Source organism: Marmota flaviventris, chromosome 10 (genome assembly GCF_047511675.1).
Source record: "Marmota flaviventris isolate mMarFla1 chromosome 10, mMarFla1.hap1, whole genome shotgun sequence".
Classification (NCBI taxonomy): Eukaryota; Metazoa; Chordata; class Mammalia; order Rodentia; family Sciuridae; genus Marmota; species Marmota flaviventris.
Window position 1 is genome coordinate 36,298,947 of NC_092507.1, and position 18,236 is coordinate 36,317,182.

The following is an 18,236-nucleotide window of genomic DNA, read 5'->3' on the forward strand; positions in this document are numbered from 1 at the left end:
TTGTCCAGGGAAATCCATTTCAGACATTTGATTTCCAGAGCTGTAAGATTATAAACATGGGTTGTTTTAAGTCATTATAGTGGTGATAGTTCATTATAACAAAATAGGAAGATAGCACAGGTACAGACAGGCAGCACAAAGGGAAGAGATAAAAGAGGGCCAGCAGGTGGCCAGAGGTTAGGTGCACAGAGATGAGATAGGAGACAGGTAGACAAAGAAGCAGATAGAGAGACTGCAGGCAGGTGTGATACAGAAAGGTAGACATACGGGAGGGCAAAATCAGTTAACAAGAAGATAGAATGGCAGGCAGTAGGTGCAAAGATCGGGCCTTGTCCCTACCAGCATTAGTGGAGCTTCCTGAGATGCAGGTGGAACCCATTCTTGGACTTTAACACAATACGTTGCACGGGGAAGGGGACTTTGGTAGAATCCGGCAGCAGCTCAAAGCGAAGCAGAGTAAGAGCCACGGCCACCTTCATTTCATTCATGGCAAATTGCTTCCCGATGCAGTTCCTGGGCCAGGCAGGGACAAGGCATAAAAAGTGGCCTCAGGTTCCATCCTGAGCTGGCAAGGCATTGGCCCTTGAGCCCCAGCCCAAAGCAGGGCCTTCTCTCATGGGCCCATACCAGTGGTTTTCCTTATAGGCCCCTAATGCATCTTCCCCCAGCCTGGCTTACACTCTCTTGACCTTGACATAGCCTACCACTGTTTCGGAACCATCCCCGACCCTACTTCTGCTCTCACTGACATGAAATCTGTTAGGTGACAGAACTCTAAGGCAGAGTGTCATCACATATGATTCTTTTAAACAGTTAGTCATCGGTTAGTTCACTCCCTTCACTAAGAGTTTCTGGTTCCCCAGTTGTGGATACCACTAGTCAGGGCTGCATGGGGAACAGTGGGCCACACTCTCAGGGTTCACCATCTATGGGGAAAAGAGTACCTATTCCTGAAAGGGGAGACATGTATCAATGGAGAAAATCCTGGAAGATTCATCAGGTTTAGGATCCTTAAGCTGCAGCCATATCCGTGTCCATCTCAGTGGTCAGGCTCCTACCTCTCTCATACCCCTCATTCTACCAGTGTTGGTTGCCTTTTAATTCTATTCTGGAAGTGTTGGGTTGTTGCTTCACTATAGAGGGAGAGGAGCCAGGGCACAACACAGGCCCAGGAAAGCAGATACAGATATGACTACTAGTCTTGTCTGCTTCTTGTCTGTCCAGCCCCATTCCAAGCTCAGCTCATGTTCTTCAGGATGTCCTCCCTCCAACTCTGCCTACACATCTTCTAGGCTTAGGCCAATGACTAGTTGGCCTTCACCCCTCTCTCTCTGCAAGTCACCCTAGTGTTTTATTCAAGGACACACCACCCTCCAGGGCCTTTGACAGTTTCAAGGACATTCCACAGTTGTTCAGTGAGTGGTGAGTGAGTGAAAAAATGGAAGGAGGGAAAGATGTCCATCTTGGGTATAGGTATCTGATTCTGTACCACTGGTTTCTGCTTTTGTCCTGAACCAGCAGTGGTATTCTATATCTCTGTTTCCATCTCTAAGCATAGGACTTGGTGCAGGGAAATATATCTTTTCAATCTTTATGTGTGAATTAAGTTAAAGAAATTGAAAAGCACTCAGTAGATGACACTGAAAATAAATGTTAGTTCTACCTAGAAAATGATATATCTAGACTTTCCTATCCCTTTGTGTCAGCAACATTATTTGTAGCCAACGTCTAGGAAGAAAGAAGTAGCCCCAAAAAATCAAAATTTGGAAAAACCAAAGTGAATTATCAATTTGCTGCAAGCGTGTTCTAAAGCTGATAAGCATTTGAAGAACTCACATAATCATGAATCAGAAAAAAATCTTTGTTTCTAGTAATATTTACAAGGTGTATGGCAAAGTATATTGCAGAAGACAATTCCTGAGTGTTTGTGGATGGCCACAGCAGCCCTTTGGAGTATGCTTACCCAGCTTCATGGTTCCTTCAAGGTTCTATATTGTACATATCAGGTGACTTTCAAGCAATATGCCATATACAAAATGGTGGATTTTTCCTCCAAGGCAATTTATTGTCCTCATTTTTATCCTTTTTGTCTGAAGTTGGACTATATGTGCTTTAAGTATAATTTTAAGGTAAGTTCTTACTTGGTTTTTCAGGTTTTTACAACTTGGAAAGCTACTAGAGGAACATGAACACTCACATGCAGTCAAAAATCACGTTGGGAGAGACTGCAAATGTGGAGAGAATGCCCATCGCTGTAAACTGTCTTCAAAGGGCAACAGTAACCTTTAAGGTATCTGCACAGTTGGCATATGCCAAGCTTACAGAAAACAAACCCAAATCCACTCATCATTTGCTTCAGTGATCCAAGGATTAGTGACTTGAACAAAAAGGGTGGTGGGCAGAGTTGAGACTGTGTGGGGGGAGAGGACTCTATATAATAAGGACCAAAACTAAGGGGCATAAAATTGAATTTAAATTTACATGAGCTTTCCTAATTCATAATCATACCCCTAATGTGTGGAAAACACCAAAACACACTGATGCTGAAATTTGTCTGGCCCTTAGGAAGGACAGTGGGCCAATGTCTCTGTGGCATAACTTGAAATGCAACCTGCTTTTGGGCACAGATATACCCACCCAAGTCTTCTTTGTTTCATCCACCATCTAAAAGGGCATATCTAGAGCTGCTACATGGCAGTGAAGGGATCACAAACGTCAGGTTTGTGCCCAGAGACTTCTCTTTCCTTATCCCACCACCAAGACAGGACAGCTCACCTAGATCCTCCTGAAAAAGGCAGGAATGAATGGCTGTGTCGAGTAGAACCGGGTGCAAATCGGAAAGGATCAAACTCCTGTGGAGAGAACAGAATAGGTGAGGGTCAAGCCCTGCTTTCCACCCATGAGGGGACAGAGTGCCCAGAAATGGGAGCAGGAGGAGATATCTTCAGAGATTATACCCTTTCCTTCCCTCAGAACCTCCATACCTCTGGGTTTGGCCACACCTTCGGGTTGTGATGAAGGCCATAAATGGATAGTGAGACAAGGATACCTGTAGGCAGGTAGGAGATAAAGAGAAGACTTACTGTATCCATGAAGTAGGGCTATGGTCCCTTGGCCAGCAGGGGACCTGCAGACCCAAAAGGCCTGGTGCCATAAATCATGTCTTTGAGTAGTATGACTCAAGTACAAGGAGTTGGGGGAGGGCTTGGCAAAGTCCCTGAGCACAGGTGAGGAGCAGAAAACTACAATTCAGGAAAGAGAAGCAAGAAAACATTGGAGGCTCACAGTTTGTAGTAACTCAAGTGACCACTCACTTCATCAAATGCCTTCCATCAGTCTTTGGAGAATATAAACTAATTCATTTGATATTCACAAACACCTACCAGTTGGAGGCAATTTCACAGTCTCTGAGCAGCAGTGAAATGCAAATGACAGGGAGATTTTATCTTCATTTTTCAGATGAGGCACGAGAGGCTAAGTGACATTTCTATGATCACTCAGCTAAAGTGGGTCAGAGAAGAGGTCAGACCCAATGGTAGTTGAGATAATGGTGTCCTTCTGCCATGAGAGGGGACTCAGATGTAGCCATCAGCTGGTCTCTGCCATCTACCTAAGGGCTCCTCAAAGACGAAACTATATCTGACTCCTGACATGAGATTCCTGATTTTACTCATTTGCCTTGCCCCAAGGAAAGATCCATGTGTCCCTCTGTCCCTGTCATATTCTTCCCGCCCCCGCCCACCCACTTCTCATGAAATGAGAATTTTAGGGCTGAAGTCCAGAAACCACACCCAGAGGCTGTGAATATCTACGTGGAGAAGGTTCAGAGGGTTGAGTTATCATTGTGTTAACTGATATGTGCGCCCTTTTGCATGTAGCACAGTAGAGTTATCTATACATTCTATCAAATATAAAGGATATTTCCAAAAAAATGTGAAAGTGAAGAAAGAAATTGTACATGTGCACTGTAATTGTTGAATCAAGAATCAAAACCTGTATAGGCAGAGGAATGAAAAGTTGTGCTCCATTTGTGTGCAATGTGTCAAGATGCATTCTACTGTCATGTACAACTAATTAGAGCAAAAATTAAAAAAAAAAAGAACCAAAACCTGGAGTGTTGGAATAAAAAATATTAGTGTAATCCAAATGGAGTTAACTATAGTCATGAGACCATAGACTCTAAAGGTGATTGAGTGATAGATAGCCCTGGAGAATAAAAGAAGCTCATGATTCTATTCCAGTGAAAATAAAAGGAAATTGAAAGGAATCTTAGGGATGGTTTAAGCCAATGTCCTAGATATAAAAAGTTCTTTTGGTGTTGAAGGGGAATTAATTTTTATTAAATTTTCTTGTGGCCCAGGTAGGTGCCACCACTTTATATGCATCATTCTAACTAAAAAATGAGAAATGATTACTATAAGGAAAGAAAGACACAAATAGGTTCAGAACTGCTGAAGCACACGGGGATTTAGATTCTCCCTTGTCCCTGGGGAGAGCTTAGGTGAATTTGTTAAGGTCTGTAAACAAGTCAGGATGGCCCCTGGCATTTTGCCAGAGGGAGTGGTTTGAGAAGTAACGCCAGCGAGCCATTAAGTGTGGAGATTCCTTATTGGTTGACTGCTGTATCTAGTTTATGTTAATTAAGATAAGCTGTGTGGAATGTATATATACCCCTCCTGTCCTACAATAAATGGCTCCCACTCCTGCTGTATCAATCTACGCAAGTTGCTTGTCACTCCCTGGTTAGTTTGCCCAGCCAGCCGGGCTGCGGCAGAATTGAGTCTGAGATGCTCATACCTTTGGGTAAGGAACGTCCATCAGGAAAGGTGATAGGTTTGCTGAGTTTTCTGCCTATAACTGGTACTGGTGGATAGATCCTCAGGGCCTCCTTGATGCACATGGTGGTGTAGGGCATCTGGTCCAGGTGGTCCCTGAGGTGAAGGCCATCCTGAGGGGCAGGCAGGGCCCAGGAAGACCAGCACCTTGTCCCTACCAGAGGCAGGGCTCTCCCACCTCTTGAGCTCTCACTCACCAGGTGATGGAGGCTCCATCCCCCAGGAGGCTCTGGACCTCCTCCCTGCACTTCTTCTGATGCTCAGGGTGTGTGGCCAGAGCATAGAAGATCCAGCAGATACCACTGGCTGTGGTGTCATGGCCCTCAAACATGAAGGTGTCCACCTCGGCACGAAGGTCCTCATCAGACAGGCTGCTCCCATTCTCCATCTGGGGAGGCCATGGATGAGAAGGCAGGGTTTGTCCCTCCCTCTGCTCCTGGGCAAACCCTCAGCCTTCTTCCCACACATTTACTTTGGCAAACAGGAGGATGTCCAGGAAATCCAAGTGCCTCTTCTTCTTGATCTTCTCCAGCTCTCCCTCATCCCTCAGTTGAGCTTTCCTCTGCCTGATCACTTGGTCTGTCTCAGGTTAATAATTGCCAGACAAAATCAAGGGCTATAGCAACTACCAGGAGCCATGTGTGCCACCTTCCCCAATCTGGGTGCCCTATGGAGCACAGGATGCATTTGGGAGCAGGTGTGTAGGCCAGTAGTGGGAGTTTAGCACCATTTGATGCAGGCCAGCACTGCTTTCAGGAGCACAGCACGTGGAGACTCTGCATGAGCTCCTGGAATGGGTCTCATTTCACATTACCAATGTGAGGGCATTGGCAACCACTTCCACGCTGCCTTACCCCCTAACATTTTGGCTCCCAACACTTGCACTAGGGAAGTACCCAACATGAATGTGTTCCAAGTCCTTCAGGGGCACCAGGAGACCTGGCTGTGCCTGAGGGGTTATTCCCAGCTCCTTTGGGCTAAGCCTGGTAAAGGAGGAGAAACAGTAGGAGAAAACAAAACCTGTGTGCTTATGGGCAATCTGGCAGGCATGGTTGGTCCAGCGACCAGCAGAGGTCAGTCTATAGATGATGTCATTCTGATGAAAGGCATTCCGCACACGAGAAGGTATCAAGTAGCTCAGGTCACTAATAGCCTTGATGTAGGACTGGGAATTCCTGAGGGAGAGCATGCACAACAGACTGATGATAGGGAGGTCTGACCTAGAGGTAGAAAGGACTCTGAGATGAGATTTACTATGTGGTGGAGACAGGCAACACCGAGACACGGGACTTTAGAAGGTGGCAGGAGCAGTCAGACTTCCACCTGTGTTGGGATCAGGGTTCTGTGACTGGTACAGGGTTGAGTTTGCTCAGGAATTAGAATTTGGCCTGGGGCTGGGGTCAGAATCTGTCTTTTTGTGAAGGTAAGCTTCCAAGTCTTTCTACCTGCCTCTCAGGTGAGTCCCCACCACTTGGTAAGAACAAGGACCCTATAGCTGAAAGCTTGTCACTGACCTGTCCAGCTGAACACTGTCTTGATAAGTGAAGGCGCACTTCATGATGGAGTCCAGAGTCATCAAAGAGATGTCTTGAGAGATCTCAAATGAGTCCTGGTTGGTAAGCTTCTCCCACTTGTTCTGAGGTGGCAAAGGTACACTGATCTCAGTCCTCTCAGAATGCATGTGCTGTAAGGCTCAGCCCTCTGGGTGTCTAAGTATTCTGATGGAATTTCTTCATGTCATGAAGCAGATGTATGAAAGCAAGTTCAGGCTCTAAAGCAAGTATTTGTATTTTATCACAAACTTTTATTATAAAGTTAAATATATATTCTCATAATGGTATTGCTTTGGTTTGAATTTAAGGAAGAAATTATTATGAAATTGTCTTTTGCTAAGTCAGAAAACATTTTTTTTTTGGAGAATAAAGGGGAGGAGTACCCTGCTTTTCTGAGACTTGAGCTAGTCCAGAGGGCCAAGTAAGAAGATCCCATTTGAAGGTATAAAAGTTTGCAGCATTATGAATCCTAAAGAGCCAGGATGTGACTTCAGGAACTTTAATTCCTTTTCCTTTGAGAAACTTCTGCTGAGCATATATAGGTAATAAAAACATCAGCTTTGGTGAAAGGTGATGACATAATAGGGTGGTTGTGAGATGTGGGAGCTGGTGTCCATTTCAGTGCATGCATTATGCAAGTCCATGCAAAGGCCAAACAGAAGCCCTAGGCACTCAGGCCAGAGCATGACTGAATTGTATCCTGGGAAGTGCACCTGCCACTGAAGATGCCATTGCCCAGGCCAGCCAGGGATAGGTAGTCCTGCTGTCTGATACAACTGACTACTCCTCTAACCTACTGTGCTGAAGGCTTAGAAATGGGAGGTGGAGTCTATATCCGCCATGATGCTCTCTGCCTTGCACCATAAGCAAAGTGTGACTCTATACTGATACATGGGTCCTCTGTGAACTACTTTTGAGGAACTCTTCTCACAATAATGGTCTCAGAGAATTTCTCCATGTGACTGATGGCTGTGGAATTTGAATATGTACTGTGAGTGGATGAATGGAAATGAGAGAGAGAGAGAGAGAGAGAGAGAGAGAGAGAGAGAGACTCACCAGCATCACTCTGACAGAGTCAGCCATGAGTCCCAGGTAGGGCTTCAGGATGTCATAGTGGAAGGCTGGGGTCAACATCCGGCGGTGCTGGAACCATGTCTCCCCATTCAACAGGAGCAAACCATACCCTGGGCCATACATGGTTGTGTGCATGAGTGAGTGGTCAATAGGATCAGAGGGATACTGGGACAATTTGAGAGAAACAGATGGTGGGAGAAGAAGATCCAGATTGCAGAACTTCTTTGAACAAAGACAGTAATGATTGGCACTTTTCAGAAATATGAATTTCCCAATTGGGCTGGTGTATCTGATGTGATTATGACAGCTGTGAGGTAATTGTTAAAGGAGTTGAGAACAGGGTGAGGAGGGGCATAGATAAATATCAGACTGAAAACATTTGGAGATAATTAGAAGGCAATGTAAAAAGAGCTGAGCCTCAGGAGGGCTTTCAGCTGCATGAGGAAGTGGTGAGGTTCTAGTTGGAAGAAAAGAAATGAGGCTTGATTTAGGGAGGGGTCATCATATTATATCAACTCTTATTCTCTGTGAATGAGAGAGAGAGAGAGAGAGAGAGAGAGAGAGAGAGAGAGAGAGAGAGAGAGAGAGATCTTGCTGAGAGTGACTGGGGAGGAACTAGGTTTAGATATACATACCAATCCAGGGAGACAGGAATCTGTAAGTAGTTTTAGCTTTGGGGTCTGAAAGCAAAGGAAAGACTTTTCAGAAAAGTATCAGTGACCAAATAAGGTAGCCTATAGGCAAGTGTGATTGAGGCATGGTCTGCCATGAGTTCTTGGTGACTTTCAGTTAGCAGTGTGTTGATCACTTCCCACTGGGTCCAAAGCCTTCAGTCTCTGCCCTGATAGTCAGTTGGGCTCAGGAAGGTAGGCTCTGGAGACTAGTCACTGAATACCCCCTGCCCTGTAATGAAGATTTGAAGTGTAGAACATGACCTTATTGACAAGGAGGAAGACAGCAGAGCCTTGTGGTTTTTCTACAATGGGTAGTCAGTCTTTCTATGGCACAGGACAGGGAGGGATATAGTCAGTGTGGATATAAGGCTCATTTTTAACATCTGGGGCAATTTGTGTTATAGATCAGGTCAATTTGGTTTACAAAATTGAAAAGGAATAAAAGAAAAAACAATGTAGTGCTGCATAGCTGTTTTATTAAACATTCAGCAGTCAGAATAATATATAATTGCTGCCTTTGGTCTGGGTTGTGGCATGGGTAAAGGGCTGGAAGAGGGTTCACACATTTAAATTGCCACTTTTTTTCTGGAACTTTATAGACACAGTGTATGTACCCAGGAGAAAAGAGCTGCTGCTGCCGGGATGGGATTTCATTCTCACCTGATCTCCCCAGAATCATCTTCATGTAGTCAGGATCATAAACCATGAAGAAGATCCTACTTCCCCATACCCAGCGAGGACAGGCACTTGGGAATTTCTCTACCCATTTCAGCAGCAGTTGCAGTTCCTGGTCCATTTGGATCTGTCATCAAGTGAAATAAAATCAATATGTTTTCCTTAAAATTCAGTTTTTGGAGTAGGAATGAAAGGTTTAACAGCTATGGGAAGGTTGGGCTCGATAGATCAGAGTCAGACTATTTGTGAGGACCTGTGTTCTAGTCCAGACCCTTGCTGTTTCCCTATCTATAGGCCCTCATTCAGGGGACTTCCCTTAGAACCTTACATACAGTAAATACTTGATAAATAATATTCAGGGATGGACTCCAAGGTGCACAAAACTCCTTCACACATTCTCATTATAGTTTGATTGTGTTCTTCACAATTTCATACATTAAAGTGCTAACCCTTAATACCTCAAAAAGTGATGCTAGTTGAATGTAGGATTTTTATAGAGGTAATCAAAGTGAAGTGAGTTTATTGGGGTGGGCCCTCATTCAGCATGTCTGTGGTCCTTATAAAAAGAGGAATTTGGGATACAGCAGTATGTGCAGAGAGAAGACAATGTGAAGGGAAATAGGGAGAAGATGGCCAAAGACTCAGGTCAGCAACAAGTACCTCCTTCAGAGCCCATGAAGGAAACAGCCTTGTCAACACCGTGAACTGGGGATAATACATTTCTGTTGTATGTGTTCTCAGTCTGTGGTTCTTTGTAATAGAGCCCTACCAATCTGGGACAATTATATAACATTTAAGGCATTCCTGAGGTCAGGGAAGGAATATTAAGTTTATTCTCAAGAATGAGGAAACTAAAATTAGATGATATGCCCACGTGATTGCATTAAAACCAAACCTGCTGACCCCAGAGTGTCCTTTCCCTGTGTTCCCACAGTTCTTGGGTGTCGATTTATTATCATATTTCAATTCAATCTTTTAATCCGAGGCCCTGTGCTGACAAATTTGGCTTCAATATCTGTCATCTCCATGTTTTCAGAGACCAGCATACAGCATGGCTCGTGGTAATTATGTCTTATTTTTGAAGAAATGAATAAGTGCATGAAGGAATCAGTGAGTTCATATGGAAGAATGAATGGGTGAGTCTTCATTAGAATTCTTGTTACCAGGGATAGGTATAATCTTGGGCTAAAAAGAAAAAGGAAAAAAAAAAAGAAGGTTGGCTGCTAGAGATGGTGAGCATTTTTTCATGTACTTGTTGATTGATTGTATGTCCTCCTCTGAGAAGTGTATGTTCAGGTCCTTGGCCCATTTGTTGATTGGGTTATTTGTTATCTTATTGTCTAATTTTTTGAGTTCTTTGTATACTCTGGATATTAGGGCTCTATCTGAAGTGTGAGGAGTAAAAATTTGTTCCCATGATGTAGGCTCCCCTATTTACCTCTCTTATTGTTTCTCTTGCTGAGAAAAAAACTTTTCAGTTTAAGTAAGTCCCATTTGTTGATTCTTGCTATTAACTCTTAGATACCATCTCATTCCAGTAAGATTGGCAGCCATTATGAAGTCAAACAACAACAAGTGCTGGCGAGGATGTGGGGAAAAGGGTACTCTTGCACATTGCTGGTGGGACTGCAAACTGGTGCGGCCAATTTGGAAAGCAGTATGGAGATTCCTGGGAAAGCTGGGAATGGAACCACCATTTGACCCAGCTATTGCCCTTCTCGGACTATTCCCTGAAGACCTTAAAAGAGCTACTACAGGGATACTGCCACATCGATGTTCATAGCAGCACAATTCACAATTGCTAGACTGTGGAACCAACCCAGATGCCCTTCAATAGATGAATGGATTAAAAAATGTGGCATTTATACACCATGGAGTATTACACAGCACTAAAAAATGACAAAATCATGGAATTTGCAGGGAAATGGATGGCACTAGAGCAGATTATGCTTAGTGAAGCTAGCCAATCCCTAAAAAACAAATACCAAATGTCTTCTTTGATATAATGAGAGCAACTAAGAACAGAGCAGGGAGGAAGAGCAGGGAGGAAGAGCAGGAAGAAAAGATTAACATTAAACAGAGACATGAGGTGGGAGGGAAAGGGAGAGAAAAGGGAAATTGCATGGTAATGGAGGGAGACCCTCATTGTTATACAAAATTACATATAAGAGGTTGTGAGGGGAATGGGAAAATAATCAAGGAGAGAAATGAATTACAGTAGATGGGGTAGAGAGAGAAAATGGGAGGGGAGCGGAGGGGGGATAGTAGAGGATAGGAAAGGTAGCAGAATACAACAGTTACTAATAGGGCATTATGTAAAAATGTGGATGTGTAACCGATGTGATTCTGCAATCTGTATTTGGGGTAAAATTGGGAGTTCATAACCAACTTGAATCTAATGTATGAAATATGATATGTCAAGAGCTTTGTAATGTTTTAAACAACCAATAAAAAAAATGCTCACGTGAAAAAAAAAAAAGAAGGTTGGGGCATTGAGGTACTGAGTGAAGTCCAAGTACCAGGACAACCAGCACGGAGAAGGGATGGAACTAGGGACTGTAAGCTGCCAGTCCTCTGAGTCTCTTGCATTCATTCATCTGGCAAATATTTGTTGAGGCCCTGCTGTGTTCCATGACTTTTCTAGAAGCTCGTGATAAAGCCATGAACCAACAGAAATATTCCTTGCTTTTGTGCATCTGAGGTTCACATGGTTACCAGGGCTACCCTTCCTGTGCTGACAAATCTCCATGTTACCACAGGTCACGTCTGTGTGGTGTGCTGAGTCCTCTTCTGAAAATCTGATTGTGATGATATAGCCACAGGGTCCACCTAGTCCTCTCAAGTGTGGCTAGCATTGCAGAAAGCTCTTAGGATTCACCTACTGGGGGAATAGAAGGGGAAGATAGGTAGAAGATAGGTAGAGGTGTGCAAATGTTTTTTCTACAGTCAATAAGTGAGTATATGAACAAGTAGAAGGAAGAATGGATTCACTCATTTTTTTATTGGATAACTACTTGATGAGAACTTACTTTGCATGAATTGCCTTCTTGGAGCTAGGGATAATCAGTGAACAAATACAGTTTCTGCTATCATGTAGCTTATGTTCTAGTGGAATAAGTCTGGGACAGTCAATCCTGACTTGAACTGAGAATTGTCCTGCTTAAATTCCTGAAGAAGGCTACTCTATATTCTCCTGTCATTTCCTTATAGAAGCTTCTTTTGTCCTTTAATCTAGTTCAGAGCCTGGTTAGTGAGAGCCCTTACCCTCCAGCTATATGGCTGTGTCCCCTGCAGGGACCTGGGGGACTCTGTTCAGCACTGTTATGCATTCATTTGGATTGCTTGGTACCCAAGGTAGTCTGTGCATGCTAATGCTGCTCTGGGTATTGTCATTGGTTAAACCTAACTACACATAGCATTCAAGTTCCTAACTTAGGTAGCAGAGCTAGTTAATAAATGACAATCTCTGTAAGACTAGAAATATTTTTCTATAACTGTTATTAGCTAACGCAAGTTGAAAGGTAACTCAGTACTGTAATATTATTTATGTAAATGATGTTATCTATTTGTCAAGTCTACAAATAATCTAACGTATATCAGTGTAATGGAAATTTCCCTGGAGAAGTCGTTAATGGGTCATCATATCAGCAGCTAGTTCTGAAAAAAAAAAAAAACATCATTCAGTTGATGACACCTACATCAAACTAAAGTTCACAATGTTTCAAAATTAACAAATAATCTAGAAGTTATTAGTATAGCAATTTGCATAATCAAACTGAGTATTTCTCTATGGCCAATTCTAATAGTTCCTATATTTGGTTCTCCATATGCTGATAATTATTTGGCATCCTCATAGAAAGTGGCTAGCTCTGTGTACCTCACCTCCAAGGTTGCCAGTAGTTGCTCCTTTCTCTCCTCCTAGTGACTCCATACCTATACTAGGCTATGAAGGGCTTTGTAGTACAGGGAGGGGATGATTGACTTGGTTCTAAGGATATCACAGTCAGGGTGTGTGGGAGGAGACTGGAGAGGTTAACAGGTCATGTTTAATGAATAAGTAAAAAATTAGTACCACTCAATTGCCGGTCATCCTGTCTCCCTCATTCATTCATACCACTGTTAGGGTTTCAGCTCTAAATCACCCATTCTGGAAAATTCCTTAGTTTTAGGCAAACCAAATCAGTTTGTCCCTCCTCTGGATATCACTCACCCATCACAGAAGAATGACTACTTTCTTGTGGACAGACACATTCTGAGATTCATGTCCATTGTCACCATACACCAAGAACTCCACAGGACAGGGATTCCATAACACTAATGTCTGTGATCCTGGGCAACCTCAGGCCAGGTACAGAGGACAGCATTGAGTGGCCGGGGCAGGGAAGCCTTATTCTTTGAGAATAGTTGAGAGAACTAAGGGTGCTCAATCTGAAGAGGAGACTCAGAAAGGAACCACAGAGTTTCTAGGATAGATGGCAGATCTGCATAGGGAAGGAGCATGTGACAGAGCTGAGTTAACAGCATTACAAGATTCTTGTGAGGGATGAGCTCACCTGAGAGGTGAGCTAGGTGTTCCCTGGAGGCCATGTCTGCTGGTCACACAAGAGGCTTTGCTCTGTGGACTTGTTGACTAGGCTCTGAGAGCTCTGGCCTCCCTGCCCTCCTACTCCCCTTCCTCCTTGTTCCTACCTTGTGCCCAAAGAACCAGTGGGAGGGCGGGGATGGGAACTGCTGGATGGCTTTGAGCAGCCATTGCCTGCGCAGGTAGAACTGGGCTGCCTTGAACAGCAGCAGAAGCAGGCAGAGCAGGGAGGCCAGCTGGAGGAACCCAAAGATGCCGCCCTGGAGTCTGAAGAAGCTCAGTGCAGAGACGCTCATGGTGCAGCAGCTTCTAGATTATTTGCTGTTTCTTAGTGTCACTGAACACCCACCTGACCTACTTGCCTCTGCCTGGAAATATATCCCTCCTACCTGTGGGAGGGAGAAAATAGAGGGCAGAGCTTGACCTCAGAGTCCAGAGTTGGTTAATATGAAAGATCCACCGTGGAGGACAGGAATTTTGGTCAGCTGATAGTGATAAGGGTCATATGTATACTATTTTCCTCCTCTTCCTTTCACTCATAAATATTTATTTACTCATTTATCTGTTGACCACTTTCCCTGTTTTTTTTCTTTTTTTTTTTTAATTTGAAAGCGAGTTTATTTTTTATTTGTACACAGTAACAGTACAGTGTGATATTTCAGCACACGGATACAGCGTGTACTGATTCTATAAGGGTACTTGTCATTCCCATCTCCTTTAACATTGATCTTTTCTTTCTCTTTTCCGTTGACAAAGTTTTATTTTTAAAATATCAAACAAGATTATCATTCAAAAATAGCTATTCTGCTAAAGCACTGTCTAAAGTGGGGGTCTCCGTGCCCTGGGCCTCTTCCCAAATGTCATGGCTTTGACTGCTGCTCTACTTCCCCGGCAGAGAGTTCCTGGAGTTCACTCAAGAAATTCGGCACCTGCGTATGTGCTTTAGAATCACCAATGACAAGTTCTCTTAGTAGATGGTGAGTGACCCTCAATGAGACTGCAGAGCACCTAAAGTATCTATCTCGTGGGTAGCTAGTGCTGCCTGGTGTCCAGGGCTGTGGTGAATGAGTGTCTTGCATTGCTCCGTGAAGCATTCAGCCACTTCTGGAGGGGGCTGAGCATGCCCATGTGGGCTTTGGGCACATTTGCCAGCTCCTACTGCCTCTGATGGGAGAAGTCTTAGCTTCAGCTCACAAGCCTTTTCCTGTAGCTTCTCCCTTCCTTGGCACATTATCAATGAATTCTTTGGTGCCCCTCCTTTGAACTGAGCGTGACTGTTCTCCATCCCATGCTATCTTTACTTTTCTGGAGCAGGTAGGGTTTCCTTCCGCCTTTACACACCTCCCACTGGTTTTTAACCCCTCTGCTGCAGGAGCCTTTTTGGTCATGTTCTTCATGTACTGCAAGCGAGGACGCTTGACCACTCTCTGACCTCACACTCCTTTCCTTTTGTCTTGGTACCAAGGGGGGGTGTTGGAACAGATCACAGAAGCCTTCTCAGCTGTGACCTGGGGACATCCTCAGTTTCCCTCGTCCCCCTATCCTTCCTAGCCTGTAGTGACTACTGTTTTACACTCTACTTCTATGAAACCAACATCTTAGCTGTAATCAATAAATGGACTAAAGAACTGATCAGACACTGCACAGAAGAAGAAATTCTGTCGATCAACAAATATATGAAAAAATGTTCAACATCACTAGCAACTAGAGAAATGCAAATCAAAACTACACTGAGATTTCATCTCACTCTAGTCAGAAGGGCAACAATGTAACACAAGTAACACAATAACAATAAATGTTGGCAAGGGTGTGGGAGAAAAGGCACACTCATACATTGCTGGTGGGACTGCAAATGGGTGCAGCTACTCTGGAAAGCAATATGGAGATCCCTCAAAAAACTTGGAATGAAACCACCATTTGGCCCAGTTATCCGACTCCTGGGTATATACCTAAAGGACTTAAAATCAGCATACTACAGTGATGTAGCCACATCTATATTTATAGTGGTTCAATTCACAATTGAGCTAAGCTTTGGAATCAACCTAGGTGCCCTTCAACAGGTGAATGGATAAAGAAAATGTGGTCTATATACACAATGGAATATCACTCAGTCATAAAAAGAATGACTTCATGACATTTTCAGGTAAATGGATGGATCTGGAAACTATTATGCTAAGTGAAATATTCCAATCCCCCAAAACCACAGGTCAAATGTTCTTTCTGATATGTAGATGCGAACACACTAAAAACGGGGGATGAAGAAGCATAGAATTTCAATAGATTAGACAAAGGGGAATGAAGAGGAAGGGGGGAACAGGATTAGGAAAGACAATGGAAAGTATCTGACTTAAATTTCCTATATACATATACAAATACACAACAGTGAATCTCAGGTATAATCACAAGACTGGGATCCTAATTAGAATAAGAGTGTACTCCATATTGGCCTAAATATGTTAAAATATACCCTATTGTCACGAATAACTAAAAAGAACAAAAATTTTAAAAAGAGAAAACATGGAATTCGTATTTCTGTGACTGATTGATTTCACTTAATTCAGTGCCCTCCAGTTCCATGCCAGTTGCTGCAAATGCCAGGATTTTATTCTTCTTGTGGCTGAATAATATTCCATTGTGTAGATACCATATTTCCTTTATCCATTCTTCTGTTGAGAGACACCTTGTTTGAGTCCATATCTTGGCTATTGTTCATAGCACAGCAATAAACTTGGGAGTGCAAGTATCTCTTTGTTATGCTGATTTCATTTCTTTTGGATAAATGTTTAGTAGTAGGAAAGAGGGATCACATGGTAGTTCAATTTTTATCTTTTTGAGAAATCTCCCACTGTTTTCTGTAATGGCTGCACTAATTTACACTCCCACGACCGTGTATCAGAGTTCCATTTTTCCAGCTTCCTTGTCACCATTTGTCATTCTTTGTCTTTTTGATTATAGACATTCTAATTGGGGTGAAATGATATCATTGTGATTTTGATTTGCATCTCTGTGGTGGCTAATGTTATTTGGCATACAAGTTCCCTCCTCTCCCCTCTCCTCCCAACACTTCCCTCTACCTAATCTAAGGTAATGCTATTCTTCCCTAGTACCCCCTGCCTTATTGTGAATTAGCATCCGCATATTAGAGAAAACATTCAGCTTTTGGTTTTGTGGGATTGGCTTATTTCCCTTAGTATGATATTCTCCAACTCCAACCATTTACTGGCAAATGCCATAATTTCACTCTTAAAAGCTGAATAATATTCCACTGGGTAGATATACCACATTTTCTTTATCCATTCATCTACTGAGGAACACCTAGGTTAAAAAGCAATCATGAAATTTATTTGGAAAAATAAGAAATAGATAAAGCAATCCTTAGCAAGAAAAGTGAAGCAGGAGGCATCATCACAATATCAGACCTTAAACTATACAACAGAGCTATAGTAACAAAAATATCATGGTATTGGCACCAAAATACACTTGTAGACCAATCGTAGCTATTGTGAATTGATCTACTATGAACATTGATGTGGCTGTGTCACTATAATATGCTGATTTTAAATCCTTTGGGTGTAAACCACAGAGTGGGATAGCTGGGTCAAATGGTGGTTCCATTCCCAGTTTTCTGAGGAATCTACATACTTCTTTCTAGATTGGTTGCACCAATTTGCAGTCCCACCAGCAATGTATGAGTGTGCCTTTTTCACCACATCCTCGTCGACATTTATTGTTGCCTGTATTCTTGATGATTGCCATTCTCACAGGAGTGAGATGAAATCTTAAGAGTAGTTTTGATTTGAATTTCTCTAATTGCTAGAGATGTTGAACACTTTTTCATATATTTGTTGATCAACTGTATTTCTTCCCTGTGAAATGTTTGTTCAGTTCTTTAGCTCATTTATTGATTGGGTTATTATATTATTTTGGGGGGTGTTAAGTTTTTTGAGTTCTTAATATATCCTAGATATTAATGATTTATCGGAGGTGCATGTGGTAGAAATTTTCTCCCAATCTGTAGGCTCTCCCTTCAAGTTATTAATTGCTTTCTTTGCTGAGAAGGAGCTTTTTAATTTGAATACATCCCATTTATTGATACTTGATTTTACCTCTTGTGCTTTAGGAGTCTTGTTGAGGAAGTCAGATCCTAGGCTGACGTGGTGAAGACCTGGGCCTATTTTTTCTTCTATTAGGTGCAGGGTCTATGTTTTAGTGCCTAAGTCTTTGATCCACTTTGAGTTGATTTTTGTGCAGGATGAGAGATAGAGGTTTAATTTCATTTTGCTACATATGGACTTCCAGTTTTGCCAGCACCATTTGTTGAATAGGCTAACTTTTCTCCAGTGAATGTTTTTGGCACCCTTGTCAAGTATGAGATAACATTATTTATGTGGGTTTGTCTCTGTGTCTTCTATTCTGTACCATTGGTCTATAAGTCTATTTTGGTGCCAATACCATGATATTTTTGTTATTATAGCTCTGTTGTATAGTTTAAGGTCTGGTATTGTGATGCCTCCTGCTTCACTTTTCTTGCTAAGGATTGCTTTATCTATTCTGGGTCTCTTATTTTTCCAAATAAATTTCATGATTGCTTTATCTTTATTTCATTTTTATGTGGTGCTGAGAATCAAACCCAGTGCCTCACACATGGTAGGCAAGCATGCTACCGCTTGAGCCACATCCCCAGCCCTCATGATTGCTTTTTTTAAAAAAAGTTTTATAGTTGTAGATGGACAGTTTGCCTTTATTTTATTTGTTTATTTTTATGTGTTGCTGAGGATCGAACCCAGTGCCTCATGCATGCTAGGCAAGTGCTCTGCCACTGAGCTACAGTCCCAGCCCTCAA

At 42.7% G+C, this 18,236-nt stretch overlaps 1 protein-coding gene across 3 annotated transcripts; it reads right to left on the reverse strand.

Moving 5' to 3' along the window:
- Positions 1-344: 344 nt before the first annotated feature.
- On the reverse strand, positions 345-13,689 carry LOC114094176 (cytochrome P450 4A11-like). Of its 3 annotated transcripts, XM_027937183.2 has the most exons (13): positions 13,501-13,689; positions 9,707-9,709; positions 8,797-8,938; positions 8,098-8,142; positions 7,445-7,572; positions 6,350-6,471; positions 5,856-6,010; positions 5,308-5,414; positions 5,033-5,223; positions 4,798-4,931; positions 2,985-3,049; positions 2,776-2,852; positions 345-513 (listed from the first exon to the last, which is right to left on the reverse strand). In XM_027937183.2, exons 1-13 carry the CDS (start codon positions 13,687-13,689, stop codon positions 345-347), a joined length of 1,527 nt encoding a protein of 508 aa, XP_027792984.2. The 3 variants fall into 3 exon arrangements, with proteins under 3 accessions (XP_027792984.2, XP_027792983.2, XP_071474831.1); XM_027937182.2 differs by lacking the exon at positions 9,707-9,709; XM_071618730.1 differs by lacking the exons at positions 7,445-7,572; positions 8,098-8,142; positions 8,797-8,938; positions 9,707-9,709.
- Positions 13,690-18,236: the final 4,547 nt, after the last annotated feature.